The sequence below is a fragment of the Triturus cristatus genome, chromosome 8 (assembly GCF_964204655.1).
Source record: "Triturus cristatus chromosome 8, aTriCri1.1, whole genome shotgun sequence".
Taxonomy (NCBI): Eukaryota; Metazoa; Chordata; class Amphibia; order Caudata; family Salamandridae; genus Triturus; species Triturus cristatus.
In genome coordinates this window covers 1,184,142,794-1,184,163,118 of record NC_140591.1, presented here as the reverse complement: position 1 = coordinate 1,184,163,118, position 20,325 = coordinate 1,184,142,794, and the positions used below count along the sequence as shown (strand labels likewise).

The 20,325-nt window shown below is 51.4% G+C and overlaps 1 protein-coding gene across 1 annotated transcript in view; it reads right to left on the bottom strand.

Moving 5' to 3' along the window:
* The window catches only part of LOC146805589 (E3 ubiquitin-protein ligase HERC2-like), a 1,563,844-nt gene that overhangs the window by 1,132,523 nt on the left and 410,996 nt on the right, over window positions 1–20,325 (bottom strand). Inside the window, 1 exon segment of the mRNA XM_085622871.1 lies at window positions 10,573–10,764. Coding sequence (XP_085478997.1) covers window positions 10,573–10,764 — 192 coding nt within the window.

Below are 20,325 nucleotides of genomic sequence, written 5' to 3'. Positions count from 1 at the left end.
CGACCTGAGGCGGACCTCGTTCTCCCTGAGCAGTTTCCCCACTCACGCTGATAATTGAGAACCCTGATGGAGTGCGTGTGTGAGAAAGTGGCTCTGTATATACTGTTCCCAAATAGGTACAGTGTATACAGAGTCCACAGTCCCCAGAGGTTTGGCAGAGGCTAAAGTTAGATATAACCTTACTCTCTAAAATGGTAGCTTGGTCGAGCAGTAAGGCAGTATCAGAGGACAGTGCAAAGCATTTGTTGTACACACTCAGTCAGCAAATGGTCTCACACACTGAAGAACTGACCTCTAGGCCAATGGTTTATATAAAAAAATATATGGTTGTTTTATTTTAGAACCAACAATAGGTATCAAAATATAGTTTCTCTGAATGAGATGCTTTAGTTAAATACTTTTGCAATATGCAATTGACTTTTGTAGGTAATAGTTACAGGTTGTTGCAATAGGCAACACAATTTCAAACACCATAATACATTGAGCTCAATGTGAGTTTTAAGTTATTTGCAATAGATTACTTTCAGGATTACTTTTCTAACTCCAGGACTGAATCCTAGATTCAGTCCTGGGACAGTTCTTGGAAAAAAGTGAGTACATTCGTTTTAGTTACTGTTATGATTTTTAGGCAATATTTTGCTATTTTAAAAGTTGACAGAAGAAATTTCATAGAAAAACAGTCAATGGTTCCCTATGGGAGAACATTCAAGTTAGGGGTAAAGTATGTTCTTGTTACTTTTGTAATCCAGGGCTGGGCTCCTAGGCTTAGTACTGGGACCTCTATCTAAAACAGGTAAGTAATTATGTTTTCACAGTTGGTACGATTTTTAAAGAATATTTGTAGTTTGCAAAAATCGACACTTAGAAGAAATTTCACAGAAAAACAGTCAATGATTTCCTATGGAAGAAAATTGGGTTAGTGGTAAGTACGGTTGGGAGTACTTTTCAGGGTCAGTGCTGGGCACCAAGATCCAGCACTGGGATCTCTCCTAATAGCAGCTGAGTATTTCCGTTTTCGTTACTCGGTTGATTTTAGGTGAATATTTAAAGTTTTAGAAACTCCACACTTATGAAAACATTTCAGAAGAAACCAGTCAATGTTACCCTATGAAAGAAAAGTGAGTTATCGGCTTTTGGGTAAGTACTCGACTGGCACAGTTAAGGTTCTGGGCACAGACTCAGGGGTCTCCCAGGGTCAGGTTGGTACAGTTGTTACACTCAGCAGCACTGGGGCGGCCGGGTGCACAGTGAGTTAGGCCCAATGTTATCCTATGGGAGGCAGGTGGGCCTTGGTTGGTGGCTGCTGACTAGCAGGCCACGCAGCTGTGGGAGCTGGGCTCCTGGTCACTTGCTCAGGGCACATGGGGAAGTAGGTAGGAGTAGAAGTTACACTGCCAGGGCCACTCGGGCGGCTGGGTGCAGGGTGCTTTTGAGCCTTCGGGCGCTCAATGGATTTCAATGGGAAAGCTCAAGGACGAACAAAGGCTGCAAGCTCGGGGACGAAGATTCTTCAGGTGCCGCCACCACCACTTCGAGAGGTAAGTTGGGTAGTTGGAGGAGAGGTAGGTACCCAGGAGTCAGGCACAGGGGGCCGCAGGGCACCGGGGTGCCTTTTGATGCCGGGAAATCTTACCCTCTGTTGATCGCGGTTGGGGGGGGGGTCACTGGTTCTGAGGCTGCAGGCATCGTCAGGAGCGTCGAGGTGGGTCCTGGGTTACCGCATTTGGGGTCACAGTCGCCGGGGGGGGGGGGGGGGGGGGGGGGGCATGTCCTCGGGGTCTTTGTCCACTCCGGCACAGGCCAGGCTTGGCGGGTGCAGAGTGTGCAGGGTTCCGGGCTGATGCCAGGGGTTGCTTTGAGCAGAGCCACTGCTCATGGGAGTCCCAGATGCTCAGAGTCACAAGGTAGCCAGGTCCTTCGGGGTTTGTGAGGTTGCTGGCCACAGGAGGAGCCGGGTTGTAGCAGGAGCAGGTTCGAGGGTCGACAGGCCGGTAGGGCTGGGGCCAAAGCAGTTGGTGTCTTCCTCTTCTTAGCAGCTGCACGGCAGGTCTTCTTTCTTCTTGTTCTTCTTTGCTTTTTCGGAATCTGGAATCTGAGGAAGGAAGGTTCAGGGTGCCCCTAAATACTAGATTTAGGGGCGTTACAGGTAGGTAAAGGGCAGGGACCAATGGGCTCCTGCCCTGGGGTGGGTACACCCCCTATCCTGCCACTCTCCTGTGGGAGGGGGGCAGTAGCCTAGCCCTGATTGGGCAGGGCTTCCCATCTTCAAGATGGTGAGAGCCCGGAGATGTGCTTCACCTCGCCTCCCCCACCTGAGGGGTGGGGTTGGCAGATGCTGGCACATCCCCGGTCCTTACTTGGGGTTTCCGGCCAGTCTTCCCGCCAAAGTAGGGGTCAGAACCGGTGGGGGCCAGTTTGCTGGGTACAGCAAGTGGCCTGGAGAAGCTCACAAAGGTGGCATGCCTTTGAAGCTTCCCCCTGCCCATCCTGGGGGAGGAGACCTAGCACTTCGCCCAGGATGTGCATTGTTGCAGGCCCAGGAGAGCGGGGGGCTCTCCACCCAGGGGTCCAGGCACATGTCTGCTGTGTGGCACTCTAGGCAGCCTCCCAGACAAGACGTGGAGAACAAGTTACTTACCTTCGGTAACGATGTATCTGTAAGAAACATTAGTTAGTTAGATTCCTCACCTTAGAATATCCCCAGGCGTCTGACTGGATCCGGAAGATTTTTCGTCAGCAATACCCCTTGCGCGTCGCTAGGCGTCGTCTGCGGCTCCGCGTCAGTTGTCGGCGTCGTGCGCCGGAATGACGTCGTCGGAGTACTTGGACGCCGCCCTCGCGCACTGACGTCAGTTCTTGTACATAGCCTTCCGCGCCAGGAACGCAGAGCCATGCAAAGACCGACACTGGTGCCAAAAATAAAATCTAGGGGCCTGAAAAGGATAACCTTAACCCTAGATGTCAGTTAGCAGAACGGGGAGGATGGGTGGGTCGGTGAGGAATCTAACTAACTAACGTTTCTTACAGATACATCGTTACCGAAGGTAAGTAACTTGTTCATCTGAAAGAAACACGTTAGTTAGATTCCTCACCTTAGAATAGATACCCAAGCAATACCATCCCCGGTGGTGGGTCTGCGAACCAAGATCACACCAGAAAGTCCTGGAGGACAGAACGGCCAAAGAAGCCATCCCTCCGGACTTGGCTGTCAAGGCAATAATGCCTGGCAAACGTGTGTAGCGAAGCCCACGTCGCCGCCTGACAGATGTCCTGCAAAGGGACTCCCCGTCCCAAGACAGTAGTAGCCGCTGTGGCCCGAGTAGAATGGGCGCGCAGCCCAACAGGAGGGTCCTTTTTTGCCAAAGAGTAACAAATTTTGATGCACAAAACGACCCACCGAGAGATGGTCCGTTTGTGCACAGCTTTCCCCTTCTTAGCACCCACGTATCCAACGAAAAGTTGGTCGTCCACCCGGAACTGCTTTGTGCGGTCCAAATAAAAGGAGAGCGCACGTTTTGGGTCCAGACGGTGGAGCCTCTCTTCCTCTTTGGAAGGATGCGGAGGCGGAAAGAAGGTGGGCAAGGTGACAGACTGCCCAAGATGAAATGGAGTCACCACTTTCGGAAGAAAGGAGGGACGAGGCCGAAGGACAACCTTGTCCGGATGAACAGACAGAAAAGGAGGCTTTGAAGATAAAGCCTGGAGCTCACTCACCCGTCTAGCCGAGGTGATGGCTACCAGAAAAGCAGTCTTAAGAGTCAGAAGACGAAGAGGACAATTGTGAAGAGGCTCGAAGGGAGCGCACATCAGGAATGTCAAGACCAGATTCAAGTCCCACTGAGGCATTACAAAAGGGACAGGAGGGAACGTGTGAGTAATGCCTTTTAGGAAGCGTGTAATCATAGGGGACTTGAAAAGAGAAGGCTGATCAGGAAGCCGCAAGAAGGCAGAGATGGCAGCAAGATAACCTTTCAGGGTGCCCAGGGCAGAGCCCTGCCGGGCCATTGAAAGAAGAAAGAGGAGAACCTCAGAAAGAGGGGCGGAAAGGGGATACACAGCCTTTGCTGTGCACCATGCCACAAATTTGTTCCACCGGCAGGCGTATACCGTCTTTGTGGAGGGACGCCTGGCTGCCAGAATGATATCACAGACTTCAGGAGGCAAGTCAAATGGCATCAACTGCCGCCGCTCAATCTCCACGCATGGAGGTGGAGGCTGGACAGGTTCGGGTGGAGGACCGTCCCCTGCTGCTGCGACAGAAGATCCTCCCGAAGGGGCAGACGTATCGGGGGATCGGTCAACATACTGAGTAGCTCGGGATACCAGTATCTTCGTGACCAATCCGGAGCCATCAAGATGACTTGGGCCCGGTCGTGCCTGATCTTCTTCAGCACTCTGGGCAAAAGTGGTATAGGCGGAAAGGCGTACAACAGACCGCAACTCCACTTGTGACGAAAAGCGTCGCCGAGCGAGTGCCGCCTTGGAAATTCCAACGCGCAGAACTGCTGACATTGCGCGTTCTCTTCGGTGGCGAATAGATCTAACCAAGGCTCTCCCCACTGCTGAAAGAGACCTTGCGCCACTTCGGAGTTCAGACGCCATTCGTGATCCATCATGCACCGGCGGCTGAGTTCGTCCGCTCTGGCGTTCAGAGAGCCCGCCAGATGTTGAACCACTAGGGTGACGGCCTGGTGTTCCAGCCACGTCCAGAGGCGCAGAGCCTCCTGACAAAGGGTCCACGACCCCACCCCGCCCTGTTTGTTGCAATACCACATGGCGGTGGTGTTGTCCGTGAACACCTGCACGACACTGCCCCTGACAGAGGGAAGGAAGGCTTTCAGTGCAAGTCGGATCGCTCTCAACTCCAACAGGTTGATGTGGAGACGAGACTCCGCCGGAGACCAGAGGCCACTGATCTCCGCCTCTCCCATATGGCCACCCCATCCCAGGAGGGACGCATCCGTCACTACGACATGCTCCGGTTGGGGAAGGGAGAGGCTCCTGCCCATGACCCAATCGCGGTCCGTGAGCCACCACTGCAACTGCTGTGCAGTGCCCTCCAAGATCAAGACATGGTCGGACAGGTTGCCGTGATGCTGGGCCCACTGAAACTTCAGGTCCCACTGCAGAGCCCGCATGCGCCGCCTGGCGTGATGCACTAGTAGGATGCAGGAGGCCATCAGCCCCAGAAGCCGCAACACTAGCCTGACCGAAACCCAGGATAGAGGCCGAAAGATGGGAATCAGGGCCTGTATATCCCGGACCCGCTGTTCCGGTGGATAGACCCGGAACTGCGCCGAATCGAGAACCGCTCCGATGAAGAGGAGCTTCTGAGAGGGGGACTCAGGTGTGACTTCGGCACGTTGATGGAAAACCCCAGCAAATGCAGGAGATCCGCCGTAGTCTGGAGGTGGGAGACGACTGCCTGGGGCGAGCCCGCCTTCAACAACCAGTCGTCGAGATAGGGGAAGACTGGAACCCCTGATCTGCGCAGATGAGCTGCGACCACCGCCATCACTTTCGTGAACACCCGAGGGGCACTGGTGAGGCCGAAGGGGAGCAACTGAAAGTGCTCTTGGCCCACCGTGAACCGCAGGTAACGCCGGTGGGCCGGCAGGACGGGGATGTTTAAATAAGCGTCCTGCAAGTCCAATGCTACCATCCAGTCTCCGGGGTCTAGGGCAGCTAGAACCTGAGCCAAAGTCAACATCTTGAACCTTTCCTTCTGGAGGAAGGCATTGACGTTCCGAAGGTCCAAGATAGGGCGGAGGCCCCCTTTGCCCTTCTTGGGAACCAGAAAGTAGTGGGAATAACAACCACGACCTACTTCTGGGCTCGGAACGCGCTCGACGGCCCCCTTGGCCAAGAGGGCGGAAACCTCCTCGTGGAGAAGATGCAAATGATCCCCCGAGATACGGTGGTGCTGCGGTGGCATGGCTGGAGGGGTCGTCTCGAAGGGGAGGGAGTAGCCCCTTCGGACGATTTGCAGCACCCACCTGTCCGATGTGATGGACCGCCAGTGGAGCAGGTGATGGCAAACTCTGCCGCCCACTGGCGTGGAATGGGCCTGAAAGCTCGGACTAGGAAGGCTTTGAGGCGGATGCTGCCGGGGTGGATGTGGGCTGACCTCGTCGTCCTCCAGATCCGCCTCGGCGGAAACCACGTCCGCGACCGCGCGCAGGTTGGTTCTGCGGCTGGTGGCTGGTGGCTAGGCGCACGTGAGGAGGCACCCCTTCCTTGGCCACGAAAGGGGCAAAAAGCGGAAGATTGCGACCGCGGGGCCGAGAGGCCCAAGGACTTGGCCGTAGCCCGGGAGTCCTTAAAGCGGTTCAGCGCACTGTCCGCCTTCTCGCCAAACAGGCGAGTGCCATCAAACGGCATGTCCATGAGAGTGCTCTGGACATCGCCGGTAAACGACGTGGACCGCAGCCAGGCGTGACGTCGAAGCGCCACAGTGGTGGAAATGGCCCTACCCAGCGAGTCCGTGGTGTCAAGCCCACAACGTATGGCATGTCGCGCGGCATCCCTCCCATCGGCCAGAGCCTGGGTAAGTCGTGTCCGGACCTCCTCCGGACACAGGGGCAGCGCGTCCTCCACCGCATCCCACAGAGAGTGGGAATAACGGTCCAAGAAACAAGCGGTGTTCAAAGACCGCAGGCCCAAACTAAGGGATGAGAACAGTTTCTTGCCAAACTGCTCCAGTCTCTTGGAATCCCGGTCCGGCAGGGCGGTCGGGAAAGAGGATTGGGAGGTGGAGGCCTGGATAACCAGGCTCTCAGGGGTAGGGTGTTGGGACAGAAAACTGGGGTCGCCCGGAGCAGGGCGGTGGCGCCTGGCAACGTTCCTGTCCACAGGAGGAACTGTGGAGGGCTTGGACCAGGTGCCCTGGAGAACGTCAGTGAGGGCTTCATTGAACGGCAGCAGAGGCTCAGTGGAGCTTGCTGCAGACTGAAGCACCTCTGTGAGGACGTTCGTCCTCACAGCCATGGCAGGTAGCTCGAGCCCAAGGGCTGCGGCCGCCTTGCGCAGCACCACGGAGAAAGCAGCACCCTCCTCCGAAGCCACAGTCGGAGGAGAGATGAATCCAGTGTCTGGCGAGGTATCCAGACCACTGGCCTCCCACAGTTCATCTGCCCAGTCCTGGGACAGTTGGGCCTGATGGGCCATAGGATCCTCGGATCCCTCCCAGTAGTCCCCATCATCCGACTCCTGGTGTAGAGGAGAAAGTAACGGAGCCGGGCGGTAGACAAAATGTGTCTCTAGCGGCGTCGATCTCGGCGTCCATCGACGCCGGACCGGCGCCGGGCCCGGACCGGGACTAAACTGGGGTACGGCGTCGAGCGGAGTCGACGTCGGCGTCGGGGGTGGAACCGGAGTCGACGCCGGTGGAGGAGTGACAAGGTTGACCGGCGTCGACGGGGACTCGAGAACGGGTCCCTCGGGCGCTTGCGGCGTCGAGGCCGGAGCCGTCAACAGCGCCGGGGCCGGAGCCGCCGGCTGGCAAGGCAGCCCAGTCGGGTCCGCGGGGCCCGAAGGCGCACCAGCGGGCACCGACGGCGGAGCCAGGTTCCTCATGGCCGAGAGGAAGGCACTGACTTCCGCCGGCGTCGCGTTAGTCCCAGGGACCGGAGGGTATGGGGACGGACGCGGCGCCTGCGGCTCCGCCGGAGCCGCGGGGGTGGAACCACCCTGACCCTCGACCGAGTCGCGCGACCGGCGAGGGGAGTCCGAAGAGCGATGTCGTCTCTTGGACTTCTTGGAATGCTTCGACTTACCCGAAGACTTTGATCCCGACGACCGATGGTGACGTCGGCTGCGGCTCCGCGACCGATCCTTGGACCTCCTCCTGGACCGGGATCGAGAGGCGCGCGGAGCCGAGTGGCGAATCTCGAGAAGCTTACGGGACCGCTCCCGTCTAGCCTTCGAGGTCAGGGCCTTACAGTCCGAGCACGACTCCGCGTCGTGGTCGAGGCCCAAACAGTACAGGCACCGGCGGTGATGGTCCGTAACCGACATCAATCGGCTACAGTCCGTACAGGCTTTAAACCCAGGCATCCTACCGGCACCGGTGTCAATAGACAGGATCAAAAAGGATCAAAAAGTTAGTCAAAAATTGACTAAAGGGGTAGCTCTCCCGGATCTGCGCTTACTGGCGCGGAAAAAAGAAGAACTGACGTCAGCGCGCGAGGGCGGCGTCCAAGTACTCCGACGACGTCATTCCGGCGCACGACGCCGACGACGGACGCGGAGCCGCAGACGACGCCTAGCGACGCGCAAGGGGTATTGCTGACGAAAAATCTTCCGGATCCAGTCTGACGCCTGGGGATATTCTAAGGTGAGGAATCTAACTAACGTGTTTCTTTCAGATTTGTAGGTTAGGTTTCAGGGGGCATCTCCAAGATGCCCTCTGTAGTGCATTGTACATTAAACCCGCACTGATGCCAGTGTGGGATTTAATGTGCTGAGAAGTTTGATATCAAACTTCTCAGTCTTCAGTGTTGCCATTATGGTGCTGTGGAGTTCGTGTTTGACGAGCTCTCAGCACCATGTACTCTTAAAAGGCAGCACTGCACTTACAATGCCCAGGAATGTACCTGGGTACTGTAGGGGCACAGGGCTCATGCTCCTGTGCCCACACCACTGGCATAGGGCACACAGCTATAGGGGTGGCTGATGTATGCCAGGGCAGTTGAGGTTGTGGCATGGCACACAGGGATGTGTGCCATGTCGACTCTCTGTTTTGTCTTGTACCCAGACACTCAACCTGCAAGGGCAGTGTGTTTGTGTTAGGGTACAGGGCCTCTAAGGGTGGCACAATAAGTGCTGCAGCCCTTAGAGGCCTTCCCTGGTCACAAGGCCCTGGGTACCTAGGGTACCATTTACCAGGGGCTGACATGCGGCCAGGGTTTGCCAATTTGGGGTTTTAGGTTTATGGGAAGGAACATAGGCCCTGGGCACCTGATTGGCAGGAGTCCAGGGCACACTCAGTCAAAGTACATTCAGCAATTCAGCAAAAAGTCGGGGCATACCATGCAAGAAAGATGGCACTTTCTCACAGCATGTCATATTTAAATTATATAAAGCTTGCGCTAATATGAGGCCGGTAAGTGACGTCAAGCTCCGCAACGAATGGGAGATAGACTTAGGCCGCCCAATAACAGACGACCAATGGGCCAAGTGTTGTGCAGTCACTAAAGAAGTCTCACTTAACAGTAGGCACAAACTGCTTCATTGTAAATTTCTTCGTCGGGTCTACTTCACTCCCGCTAAAGCGCATAGGATAGACTCATCTAGACCACATACGTGCCTGAAATGCGCTGTGCCACATGCCGACTTCGCACATCTTGCATGGACATGTCCTGACAACAGACTTATTGGGAAAATATCCATTTCACACTAGGGAAGATGGTTGGCTTGCCCCTCGTTCCAACCCCGGAGGTGGCCCTGCAGGGATACACAGTGAATTTCCCTAAGGGGATCAGGCAGTTCGCATCACTGGGTCTCCTACTGGCGAAAAGAGAGGTCGCCATCCATTGGGGCAGGAGAACAGTACCTAAAGTACAAGATTGGCTAAACAGCCTGGCATATTGCAATGTAAATTCCGAGACCTATGCTGGTATTATGCCCACTCTTCCCGCCCCAGGGACATATGGGGCCCATTCCGTTCTTATGTGGAGGCTACTAAACAGGCCACTAACTCGCAACCAGACGACGGCATTGTTCCAGAGGGAGTGGGGTGACATTTTCTTACGCTGCCAACGAACTCCGTGTAGCATGCCATCCGCAATTCTACGCTGCCTTCAATGTTTGATCAAGATGGCTAAATATGTAGGGTACCTGGTGTCACTGGGATACGAAATGGGTTAGAGGCAGGAGGTGGCCCTGTGGGGGATGCAGCTACAGCACTGTTGTATTCAAACAGCTTTTATTGAAATGTTAAAATGCACATGTTGATTTTGCGATGATGACTCTGTACTCAGTGGTGAACGAGGTTGCTCATACGCATCTTTTGAAAGATGTTCACAAAATGGAAAATAAAGTGTTTTAAAAAAATGGGATCCGTTAGGATTAACAGAACTTCTACAACATTAATAACAAGGCATACATCTGATTTACAAATCATTGTGAACGCAATGATGAGGCCTGTGAGGGACATCATTCGTCAATTCCTGCATTCACATATTTGCCAGCATGGCAGCCTCTTGACCATTAAAACTGTTGAAAAAATCAGGCATAAAGTGTAGAGATAACAGAGGGACTGTGTTGTGTTCTACCCTCCCAGATGCCGGCACATGACATTCACAAACTGGAAGCTCTTCACCATGGACAGCGTCCAATTTGCAAATGGATACCAGAGTCTCTGAGGATGCCCTCTCTTCCTGCCTAATCACTAGGACTCACAATGTGCTGTTTAGCAGATCGTAAAGAACCCATTGTACAAACCACGCCTTCAATTTTGCAAATTGCAGGCTTTGCACCCAAAAAACTCAATGAAAAATCTGGTAATATAGTTTTACACATCACATTTGCAATTTACTTTCATACTAAGACTTGCAAACAGTTTCCAGTTACCAATCAATCGAAGAGTTGTCTGGGATAACGCCAGCATGCCAGAGTTGAGAAGAAGGTTCAAGCTGTTGGCTCCATGCTGCAAGGTCAACATGTTCAGCATTACTAACATATATCGTGCTTGCGGAATGGTTCCCAGACTTGGTCCTGCCGGATTCTCATTGGTAATTGTTTGTAGAGGCACAGGCTGGATACCTAATCATGAATCAGAAGAGAACAAACAAAAAAGCTAATTATCATAGCTTAATGAACAAATAAACCTACATTACAATCACCAAAAAAACTGCTACTTACCTTTTGTAGCAATCGTTCTGATGGATATGTCTACCTGCAGATTCCTCACCTATTGAATAATCACAGACACCAGACTGGATCTGGAAACTTTAGAGCTCTATGGCACCGGCAGGAGGCACTGGCTTCGTATAAGAAACATAAGTGATGCCCAGTGACGTCACCAAAGCCATACAGTGCCCAACCCAGAAAAACAACCTCAGTTTCCATCCATTATTTTCGTGTCTTTAAGGCAAACCGAGGGAGCAACATCAGTAAGATACAGAAGAATGCCAAGCTCTAACTGGAACCTTATTCATTTATTTCCTGCACATCCATCCATCCATCCATCAGACTAGGGAAGGTGGGTGAGATGAATGAAGAATCTGCAGGTAGATTTAGTGCCATCAGAAAGATAGTTACTGAAGGGAAGTAACTTTTTCTTCTGATGGATACTTCTAGCTGCAGATTCCTCACCTGCTAAATAGATTCCCAAGTAAACCATTCCCAGAAAGCGAGCGAACGGATGGTCAGCTAAGGAAATCTTGAGGTACAGATCGGTAGAAGTGCACCTTCGAGTCCAAACAGTAGTGTTTTGTGAAGTTGTACAAAGGCGCCCACATTGCTGCCCTACACATCTCTGCATTGTAAATACCTCTTGCAAGACCCAAAGACGATGGCTTGCCCCTGATGAATTGGGTTCCGATTCCCTCAGGCCATTCCTTTGTGTGAAGGGTAGAAAACATTTTGCTACAGAGAATGATCCAGTGGGATAGCGTCTGGTTCTGGTGTGCTTGGACCTCACTATACTACTGCGAAAGTAGCCAACGAAGAACTTGTTTCCCAGTCAAGAAAGAAACTAACTGCCCGCCTAGGATCTAGGTGATTCAGTCAGTCATCCTCCTTCGTGGGTTGGAGCGGGGAATAGAATGATGGAAGGGCAATGGATGAGTCAGGTGAAAGGGAGTGACCAGCCGTGGTTCACAATGCCAGCTGATAGGGGGAAAAAGGGCGAGATCGGCAGACAGGTAATTAGAGCGTACAATTCACTGACCTGACTTGCCAAAGTAATAGTAACTAAAAAGACAGGCAACTGTTAAGAGGCTCAAAAGAAGACACCATATAAAAGGTGAGAAGAAGGGTCAGGTCCCAATTGTGCATAACAAAAGGAGTTTGGGGATACAAACTAGGTAAACTAAGGAACACCATCACAATAAGAGGCATGAATGGAGAAGGCTGGTCTGGGAGAAAGAGGAATACCGACAACGCTGCCACATACCCCATGACAGCGCCCAACCACATACCCTCTCCGAGCTAGAGAGAGTGGAACCTGGAGAACCTCTGACAGTCTGGTATCTAAGTTGTTATCCACACACCACAAGACAAAGCTCTTCCATCTCCCAGAGTATAGAGATTTTGTGGAGGGTCAACAAGCTGATAAGATGATATCCACCACCTCCAACAGCATCTGAAAGGAGATTTGGCGTTCCTGCTTAATCTACAGGCATGGAAGAGAAGGCTCTTCAGATTGGTATGTAGAATCATCCCCTCCGAATGGGTGAGAAAATCCGCCATGGGAGGTAGCTGAAGTGAGGGACACAGGGAGAGGTGTAAAAGGTCTGCATAACACACACTTCTTTGCCAGTCCAGGGCAATAAGAATGAGATGGGCCTGGTGTTGGCAAACCCTCTTTCAGAACAAGAAGAATCAAAGTCATGTTATTTGGTTTTTTGTAGGTGGGGGTAGGGGGCATAGGGAAGCTGAAACTAACACCTCAACAGAAACATCGCCAGAGGCTCCCAACAGATACTGCAGGGCTTCATCTGAGTAGTGCCCCACAGGGCACAAATATCAAGGAATGCCTCTGGTAGAAGACTCCACTTGTGTTCAGTATGATAACACCGACTTGGGCTGCTAGCTATCCTGACAGGTGATTGTCAGACAACCAAATCCTTGATGGTGTGCCTAGGACCATAGTCTAACTGCCTAGTGACAAAGTAATTGAGAACCTACTCCCCCTGTTTGTTTGTATACCACCTTTTGGTTGTATGGTCCGACAAAATCTGGACAAATCAACAGTGAACAGAGAAGGGCAAAGTGCCAGGTTGATATTCAGAGGTCCCTGATCTCCAACCCCTTCAAATGGGATCCACACCCTGGGGTGGAGGCATCCATCACTTCTGTGGCCGTGGCTAAAGGGGACTAGAAAGACTTCCCTTAGAGAAGGTTCTCCTCGTTCCCCCACAAGATCACATCCTCCACAGCGTCCTGGATGGCCATCATGAGGGGTCCGACAAATCTTCCACCATGTTGAAACCACTGCCTGCGGAGGCAGCACTAGCCCTCATGTCAACATGCATGCATAGCCAGGATAATATAATAAGTCAGCAGGTCTAGCAGGAGTAACATCACCAGGATTGGAACTCACGCACCTTCCAGCAAGGATGGAGCCATCTTCCGGATCCAAGTCTTGGTTCCTCTGAGAAGCTAAAGCACAGAGAAGGGCAGTCCAGAAGAACCCCTATGAACAGGAGACAATGGGATGGCTCAAGGGTTAGATATTGGCATGTTAATTTAAAAAGTTCTGGACAAACAGCAAAGCTGCAACTAAAATCAGACAGTGCATCACCGCCTCTAGCGACTCAACCTTGACCAGCAAGTCTTCCAAGTACTTGAAAACCAGAATCCCCAACCTTCTGAGATGTGCTACCACCACCTTGGTGAATACCTGAGGTGCTGAAGTTAAGCCGAATGGGAGTATGGTGAAATGGTAATGGGTGGAGCCCAACACGAAACAAACATACTTCTGATGCGACCACAAGATCTGAAAGTGAAAGTATGTGTCCTGCGTTCTGAGTGACGCCAACAATTCTCCTGCTTCCAATGCCAAGGGGAACTGAGCTAGGATTAGCATCTCAAACTTTCCCTTCCTGAGGTAAAAGTTCAGGATTATGATGTGTAGGATTGGACGCTGACTGCCATCCTTCTGGGGAACAAGGTAGTATTATGAATACCATACTTGTCCAATTTCCTCTACCAACACCACTGCCACCTCCTGCTGCAAGATGGGAAGATGATCAGATAGGGGAGGAGCCTATAGGAAGAGGAGGGTATACCACCTTTCTGTTCATTGTAGGACCGAAAGGTCTAAAGTAATTGCCTTCCGGGTGGTAGAAAGGAGGAAACCTGGCCTCCTACTGGCTCCTGGTGCACTGGTAAGAGCAGCCTAGTCCTCCTTTCCCTGGGGTGCAGGGGAAGAGGAGATGGAAGAGAGACATGAATTCTGGGTTCATCGGCCCATACTTCTGGCTCTGCACTACACTGCCTGACGAACGATTTTTGGGGCTGTTGTGACTGTAGTTGAGCGGCTTGCCGCTGACAAACGTTGAAGCTCCTTGAAAAGCCCTGTAAGCAGTGAAATTGCATGTAGTCCTGCTGAGGCTGTTGTTGGAAACCTAGGGAATCAGCCATAGTTTTACAAGCCTTAAACTTCTACAGGGAAGAATCTGCTTTATCCCTAAACAGGTGGGCACTGTCAAATGGAAGGTCCATTAGAGTGGCTTGCATATTTGTGAAAAACCCTAACGTCAAAGTCAAGCACGATGGTGCACCCAGACAGAGGACTTGCATAGCGCAAGCTGCTGCAATGTCCAGGCCTGATTTTATTCATTCTTAATGACCTCAGAAAAATTAGCCTTAAGGTTATCCGGGACATGAGGAACCAACAGTCCTCATGTCACAGAGCATGAGCATATCTTGCCAAGAGGAAAGGCACGTTTAAAGATTGTAACACCATACTTCCAGAAGAGAAATGTTTCCTGGTACAAACTTCTAGGTTTATTTATTTTTTATTTATTTATAAAGTTTTATATAGCACGAACATGACCCACGGGGGTATCAGAGGGCTTTACAGTATACAGTTGTTGTGCCATTCAGTACAAAAGTGGTAGATAGGAGTATATGGGTGGCATAGGAGACTAGTAGTTATTAAGGAATGATCCACGAGGGAATCAGAGCGCTTTACAATACACAGGTTATTACATATTAGGTGGTTGAGGTAGTATACATACATGCGATATACGTCAATCAGTACAAAACAGGTAGACAGTAGTACAAGGGTAGCATAGGATACTGGCAGTCATCATAAAATTAAACTCTTAGGATGTGAATTTGTTCATTAGGAACAGTTTTACTTCTTTTTTGAAGGAGGTTAAGGAAGAGATTTCGCAAAACACTGGAGGAAGGGAGTTCCAAATCTTCGGAGCGATCCCCGAGAATGCTCTGCAATCAGTTCTCTTTTGTGGAAGGATTGCGGTTTCAGTAGTAATGATCTCGCACTACGCAAATAGTCTGCATCCTCCTGAACGCTCAAGTTTTCGTGCGGAGTAGCTGGGGGTATTGCTATGCAGGGCTTTGTGGGTCATGCAGACGATCTTTAGGTGTATTCTTACCTCATAGGGTAGCCAGTTCAAAGCTTTCAAGGTTGGAGAAATGTGTTTTTTCTTTTAGTTCCTGAGACCAGTTTGACCGCAGCGTATATAGATTCTCTGTTCAATGGGCTTCTCAGAAAAGTTACGATACCAGTCTTGAAGAGTTGTAACTCCAAGACCCCTGCTGCCTTCTTCACCAACGTTTTGAAGTATTTGCTTTCAGGAAGTGGAGGACCGGAAGAGAACTTAATCTCCACCTCAGGTGAGGGGTCCACGCCCTGGCCGAGGTAATGGATGTAAAGTCTACCATTTGACTTGAGGACCTTGGTCCAGTCCCATATAGATTGAGGGATCGGAGCAGAAGACCTTGTGGATTGTTTGGCCTTAAGATAGGGCCATTGTTTGTCAGTGTGATTCTTTCTCCGAGAGCCTTTGGACCTCTCTCCTCAACCTGTGTTCTGGCACTGGATCAGACACAAGGAGGGGTTCCAAAATGGCACTAGTGGTTTTGAATTAGGCACACTCAAAATAGAGGACAGTTGGAGAGGCAGCAGCTTTGGGGGTGAAGCCAGCCGCGGCGTCAGCACTGGATCAGATTCTGGGGTCGGAGAGTCAGACTAGGGCGGTAACATCACCAGGGAATTCTCTGGCAGAATGGGTTAGAGTGCCAGCTGCGAGTGCTGTCCCTGGAGGGGGGAGACAAAGGAAGGGGAAGGGGCAAGTCCAATCCGATGGCACCACGATGACCAAGTCCGGCTCCGAGGATGAAAATCCTGTTGGAACCAGAGGGTGTCTAAGAGTCTTACCTTTTGTTGAGTGCTTCTTATGTTCCTGTGCTTTTAACCCTTGCCCAAGGAGCGAAAGGAAGTAGATCGAAAGTGGGGCTGGGATCAACACCTGCCTCTTTTTTCATTGCAGGCTAGTGCCATGAACAAGTTTGCTTCCTGTTACTTTGTCTTTGTGTTCATGCTTAGACATGGCTTGAAGCCTGAACTCTTTGGTGAAGATTTCGTTAGCACTCCACTTTAGTAGTTTTACTTGAGGAAAAATGTGAAACCTCTGGAAAAGAGAGCGAGCAATGGATATACGACGAAGGCACAGGAAAAGGGAATTGACATTGTTGTGCTGGGGTGGCTTCTAGATGGCTTTGTGATGTCACTAGTCATTACTTCCAGGCTGATATGAAGCCAGTGTTCCCTATTGGCATCACTGAGCTTTGAAGTATCCAGATCGTGTCAGATGCCTCGTATGATTCAACAGGTGAAGAATCTACAGATAGAAGTATCCATCCGAAAAAATCTTATGTTAACATTTTGAAAAGTACATAATTGTAAAGGTTTGAGCATTGTGTTCATCTGACGGAGCCATGATTTCTGGGATAAGGGATGTGACAGGAACATAAAAAAAGTTACCTATTGTACTAATTGTAACCAAGAATTGGCATCCTCAATGCCCACATTCTGAATAATCATAATTTGCAGTGGGGAAATGGGTCCCGGTCAGTTTCCTTATATTACAGTACCTTACTTCAAAAGGGGAAGCCATTAAGTTTGATGTTATATTGTCTTGTACTGAAGGACAAGTTACTTACCTTCGGTAATGCCTTATCTGGTAGGGACATGATCTAGCCACAGATTCCTTACCTCTGAACTTCCAGACTTCAAGCTGGATCTGGAAGATTTTTCTTAGCAGTAATCCTGCGTGCCGATAGGTGGCGTTGGTCGAATCCGTATGAAGTTGTATGGCGTCGAGTTCGTTGCCGTAAAGTCTGTGTTGTCTATATAGGAGCCAGCTTGGCGCACTGGCATCAGTACTTTACACAACTTTCCACTCCAGAAGCGCGGAGCCATGAAGTTAACAGACAGTAATGCGTTTAAACAACTAGGACCCTGAAGGGGAACAGTCCTGACAGACATGAAGAACTGATCTGGGGACTAGGCCAGAAACTGCACAGTGTTCAGAACGGCTCAGATGAAAGGGAGCATCTGAGAAGGAGTCAGGTTTGACTTCAGCATGTTGATAGTGAACCCCAGCGAATGTAGGAGATTAGCGGTAGTCCAGAAGTGGAAGACAACAGCCTGAGGCGAGTCAGCCTTCAAAAGCCAATCCTCGAGATAGGGGGAATACTGGAACCCCTGATCGGTGCAGATGAGCTGCAACCACCGTCATCACCTTTGTGAACATCAGAAGGGCACTGGTGAGGCCAAAGGGGAGCAAGATAAACTGAAAATGCTCGTGGCCCACCATAAACCACAGGTAGCAGCGATGGGCAGGCAGGACAGGAATATGGAAATAGGCATCCTGCAAGTCTAACAATACCATCCAGTCTCCCAGGACAGATAGTACCTGAGCAAGAGTGAGCATCTTGAACTTCTCTTTTTTGAGGAGGTAGTCGAGGGCTCTGAAGTACAGAATAGGACACAGCCTCCATCCTTCTTGGGGACTGGTAAATAGTAGGAATAGCAACCACAGCCTATTTCTGGCCCGGGAATCCTCTTTATAGGTCCTTTGGCAAAGAGCCTTGACTTCCTCTCGAAGCAAAGCAAGGTGATCCTCCGTCAGCAGATCGTATACTGGAGGCATGAAAGGAAGGGCAGTCTTGAAGGGAGTAACCCCGTTGGACTATTTGCAAAACCTATCTGTCCAAGGTGACTTGCCGCCAGTGGTGGAGATGATGGCGTATCCTGCCACCCAACTGGATGCCCATGATCTGGGAGGATCGGACTAGGAAGGTTTGGAGGTGGAGGGGGAGGTAGTGGTGTTGGGGGAGGTGATTGTGGCTTGACTGGACTTTTGACTGCCCGACCCATGGTGTCGGGCCGAACCGCAAACACGGGCATCCAGAGGTTGTGGAACTTGCTTGGTCCTCTGACTAGGGTATGGCTGGCGCTGCCGGTAGCCCTTCCATTGCCACGAAAGGCAGACGCAGGATGGGATGATACTGAGAAGCCGAAGGACTTGGCTGTAGCCTGTGACTCCTTGAGGCTCTCTAGCGCTGTGTCCGCCCTAGCTCCGAAGAGATGAGAGCCATTAAAGGGCATGTCCATCAGGTTTGCTTGGACATCCCCTCAGAATCCAGACGTTCTCAGCCAGGCGTGGCGTTTAACTGCCCCCCGTCGCGGAAATCATTCTGTCCAGCAAGTCTGCCATGTCAAGGCCACACCGGATAGTAAACCTTGCTGCATCCCTCCTGTCTACAACAGCATGTGAGAGGACACCGCAGGACTCCTCAGGGACTTGTGGCCTTATTTGTTCAACCATCTCCCACAGGGAATGGGAGTAACAGCCCAATATGCATGCAGTGTTTACTGACCGCAATGCTAGGCTGGTGGAAGACATTTTGTTCTTTCCAAAGCTATCCAGCCTCTTGGATTTCCAATCCAGGGGTGCAGAAGGGAATGTGCCACAGGAATTAGAGGCTTGGATCACCAAGCTCTCAGGGGTTGGGTGAGAGGTGAGGCAGGCTGGGTCGCCCAGTGCATGGTTGTGGTGGTGGGCAATTGTCCTATTTAGAGGAGCCCCTGTGCTGGGTTTGGACCAGGTTCCCAGAGGAACATCCGTTAAGGTCCCAATAAATGGCAACAAGAGTTCCATGGTTGAGACACCAGGCTGCAGGCCCTCTGTCAAGACACTGGTCTTGACTGCCACAGTAGGAAGCTGCAGGTCCAACACCTCCACAGCTCTACCCACCGCCATGGCAAAGGAAGTGCCTTCCTCAATAGCCCAGTTAGGATGGAAAAGCATGCCAGGCTCTGCAGAGGTATCCAAGCCACTGGCATCACACATTTCCTATTAGCAGCCCATTTCTTCTGTGTCATTCGGGACTTCTAAGGGGTTCTGCATCCCCTACCAATCTTCCTCCAATCCTACCCCCTTTAAATAAAGCTGAGGATACGATAAAGCCCAAAGGCTCCGTTGGCACTGGTCTCAGACTCGTGGACGCCCGACCAGCTCCGTGTCGTCAGGGATAAGAATTCAGGCTGGCGGCAACGTCGAGGGTCTCGGTGTCAGGCGCAGCGCGGCACTGGGAAAGGTCAAGTGGGTGCGACCGGTCCAGATCTCAAGAATATATCCAGGAGGAAATTTGGGCCCCCGGGGCCGGAGCTGCCGGCGCGTAACCCAGAAGAGCTCCTTCCGTTGAGCCTGCGGGGCCCAAAGGCGCGCAGGCAGGATCAGGCCGCCCAAATATGGCGCACATGCAGTCATAAAATTATTTTAACTGGACGGGGGTTGCTCCAGTCTCCGGAAAGGGAGGGAACCTCGGAGCCGGCCCAGGTACCCGCTCAGTGGAGTGGGGCCTCGAACGCCAAGACTCCTCCGTCCCGTCAGGTGACAGACTGCACGAAGTCAAAGAATGCTTAGTCGTCTTGTGTTTTTTGTTGTGCTTCTTACCTAACAAATTCAAAGATTTCGATTGGGAGGACGAAGACTTGGATCTTCAGGAGCGGTGCTCGGACCTTCCTCTTGACCAAAACCGGCAGGAGGACCAAAATCCCCGACTTCTCCAAGGCGCCGTACGACAGGCCGCAAGCAGCTTTGGGGACAGCTCCTTCAAAACGTTCGGCGCCGTGGCCCGGCAGTCGGAGCACGACTTCGGGTTGTGGTCACACTGCAGCCACCACAGGCACACAATGTGGGGGTTCGTAACTGACATGGCTGAGTGACAGAAGCCACACGGTTTAAACTCCAAGGTCTTTTTGAACATCCTACACTGAAAAAAATTAGACAAAAGTTGAAAAAATTCTATCAAAAAATAACAGGGGTAGCTCTCCTCAGCAGATCTGCGCTGACTGGCGACAAAAGAAAAGAAGGATAAGTTGCTTACCTGTAATCCTAGTTCTCATCCAGGGGTGTCCTCATCAAAGTCATAAGCACTGAATATTCCTGCCCATGTTGGGGACCCCGGAAAAAACCATAGGTTTCACACATGTTATAGTTAGCTGGAAATTTACTGATAAAAAACCTATGAAATTCCCCCGTTATAGTTATTGCAGGCAACTATAACTCACGCGACCGCAATCCTCTGCTGATGCTAATACTGTATTTAGACACTTAT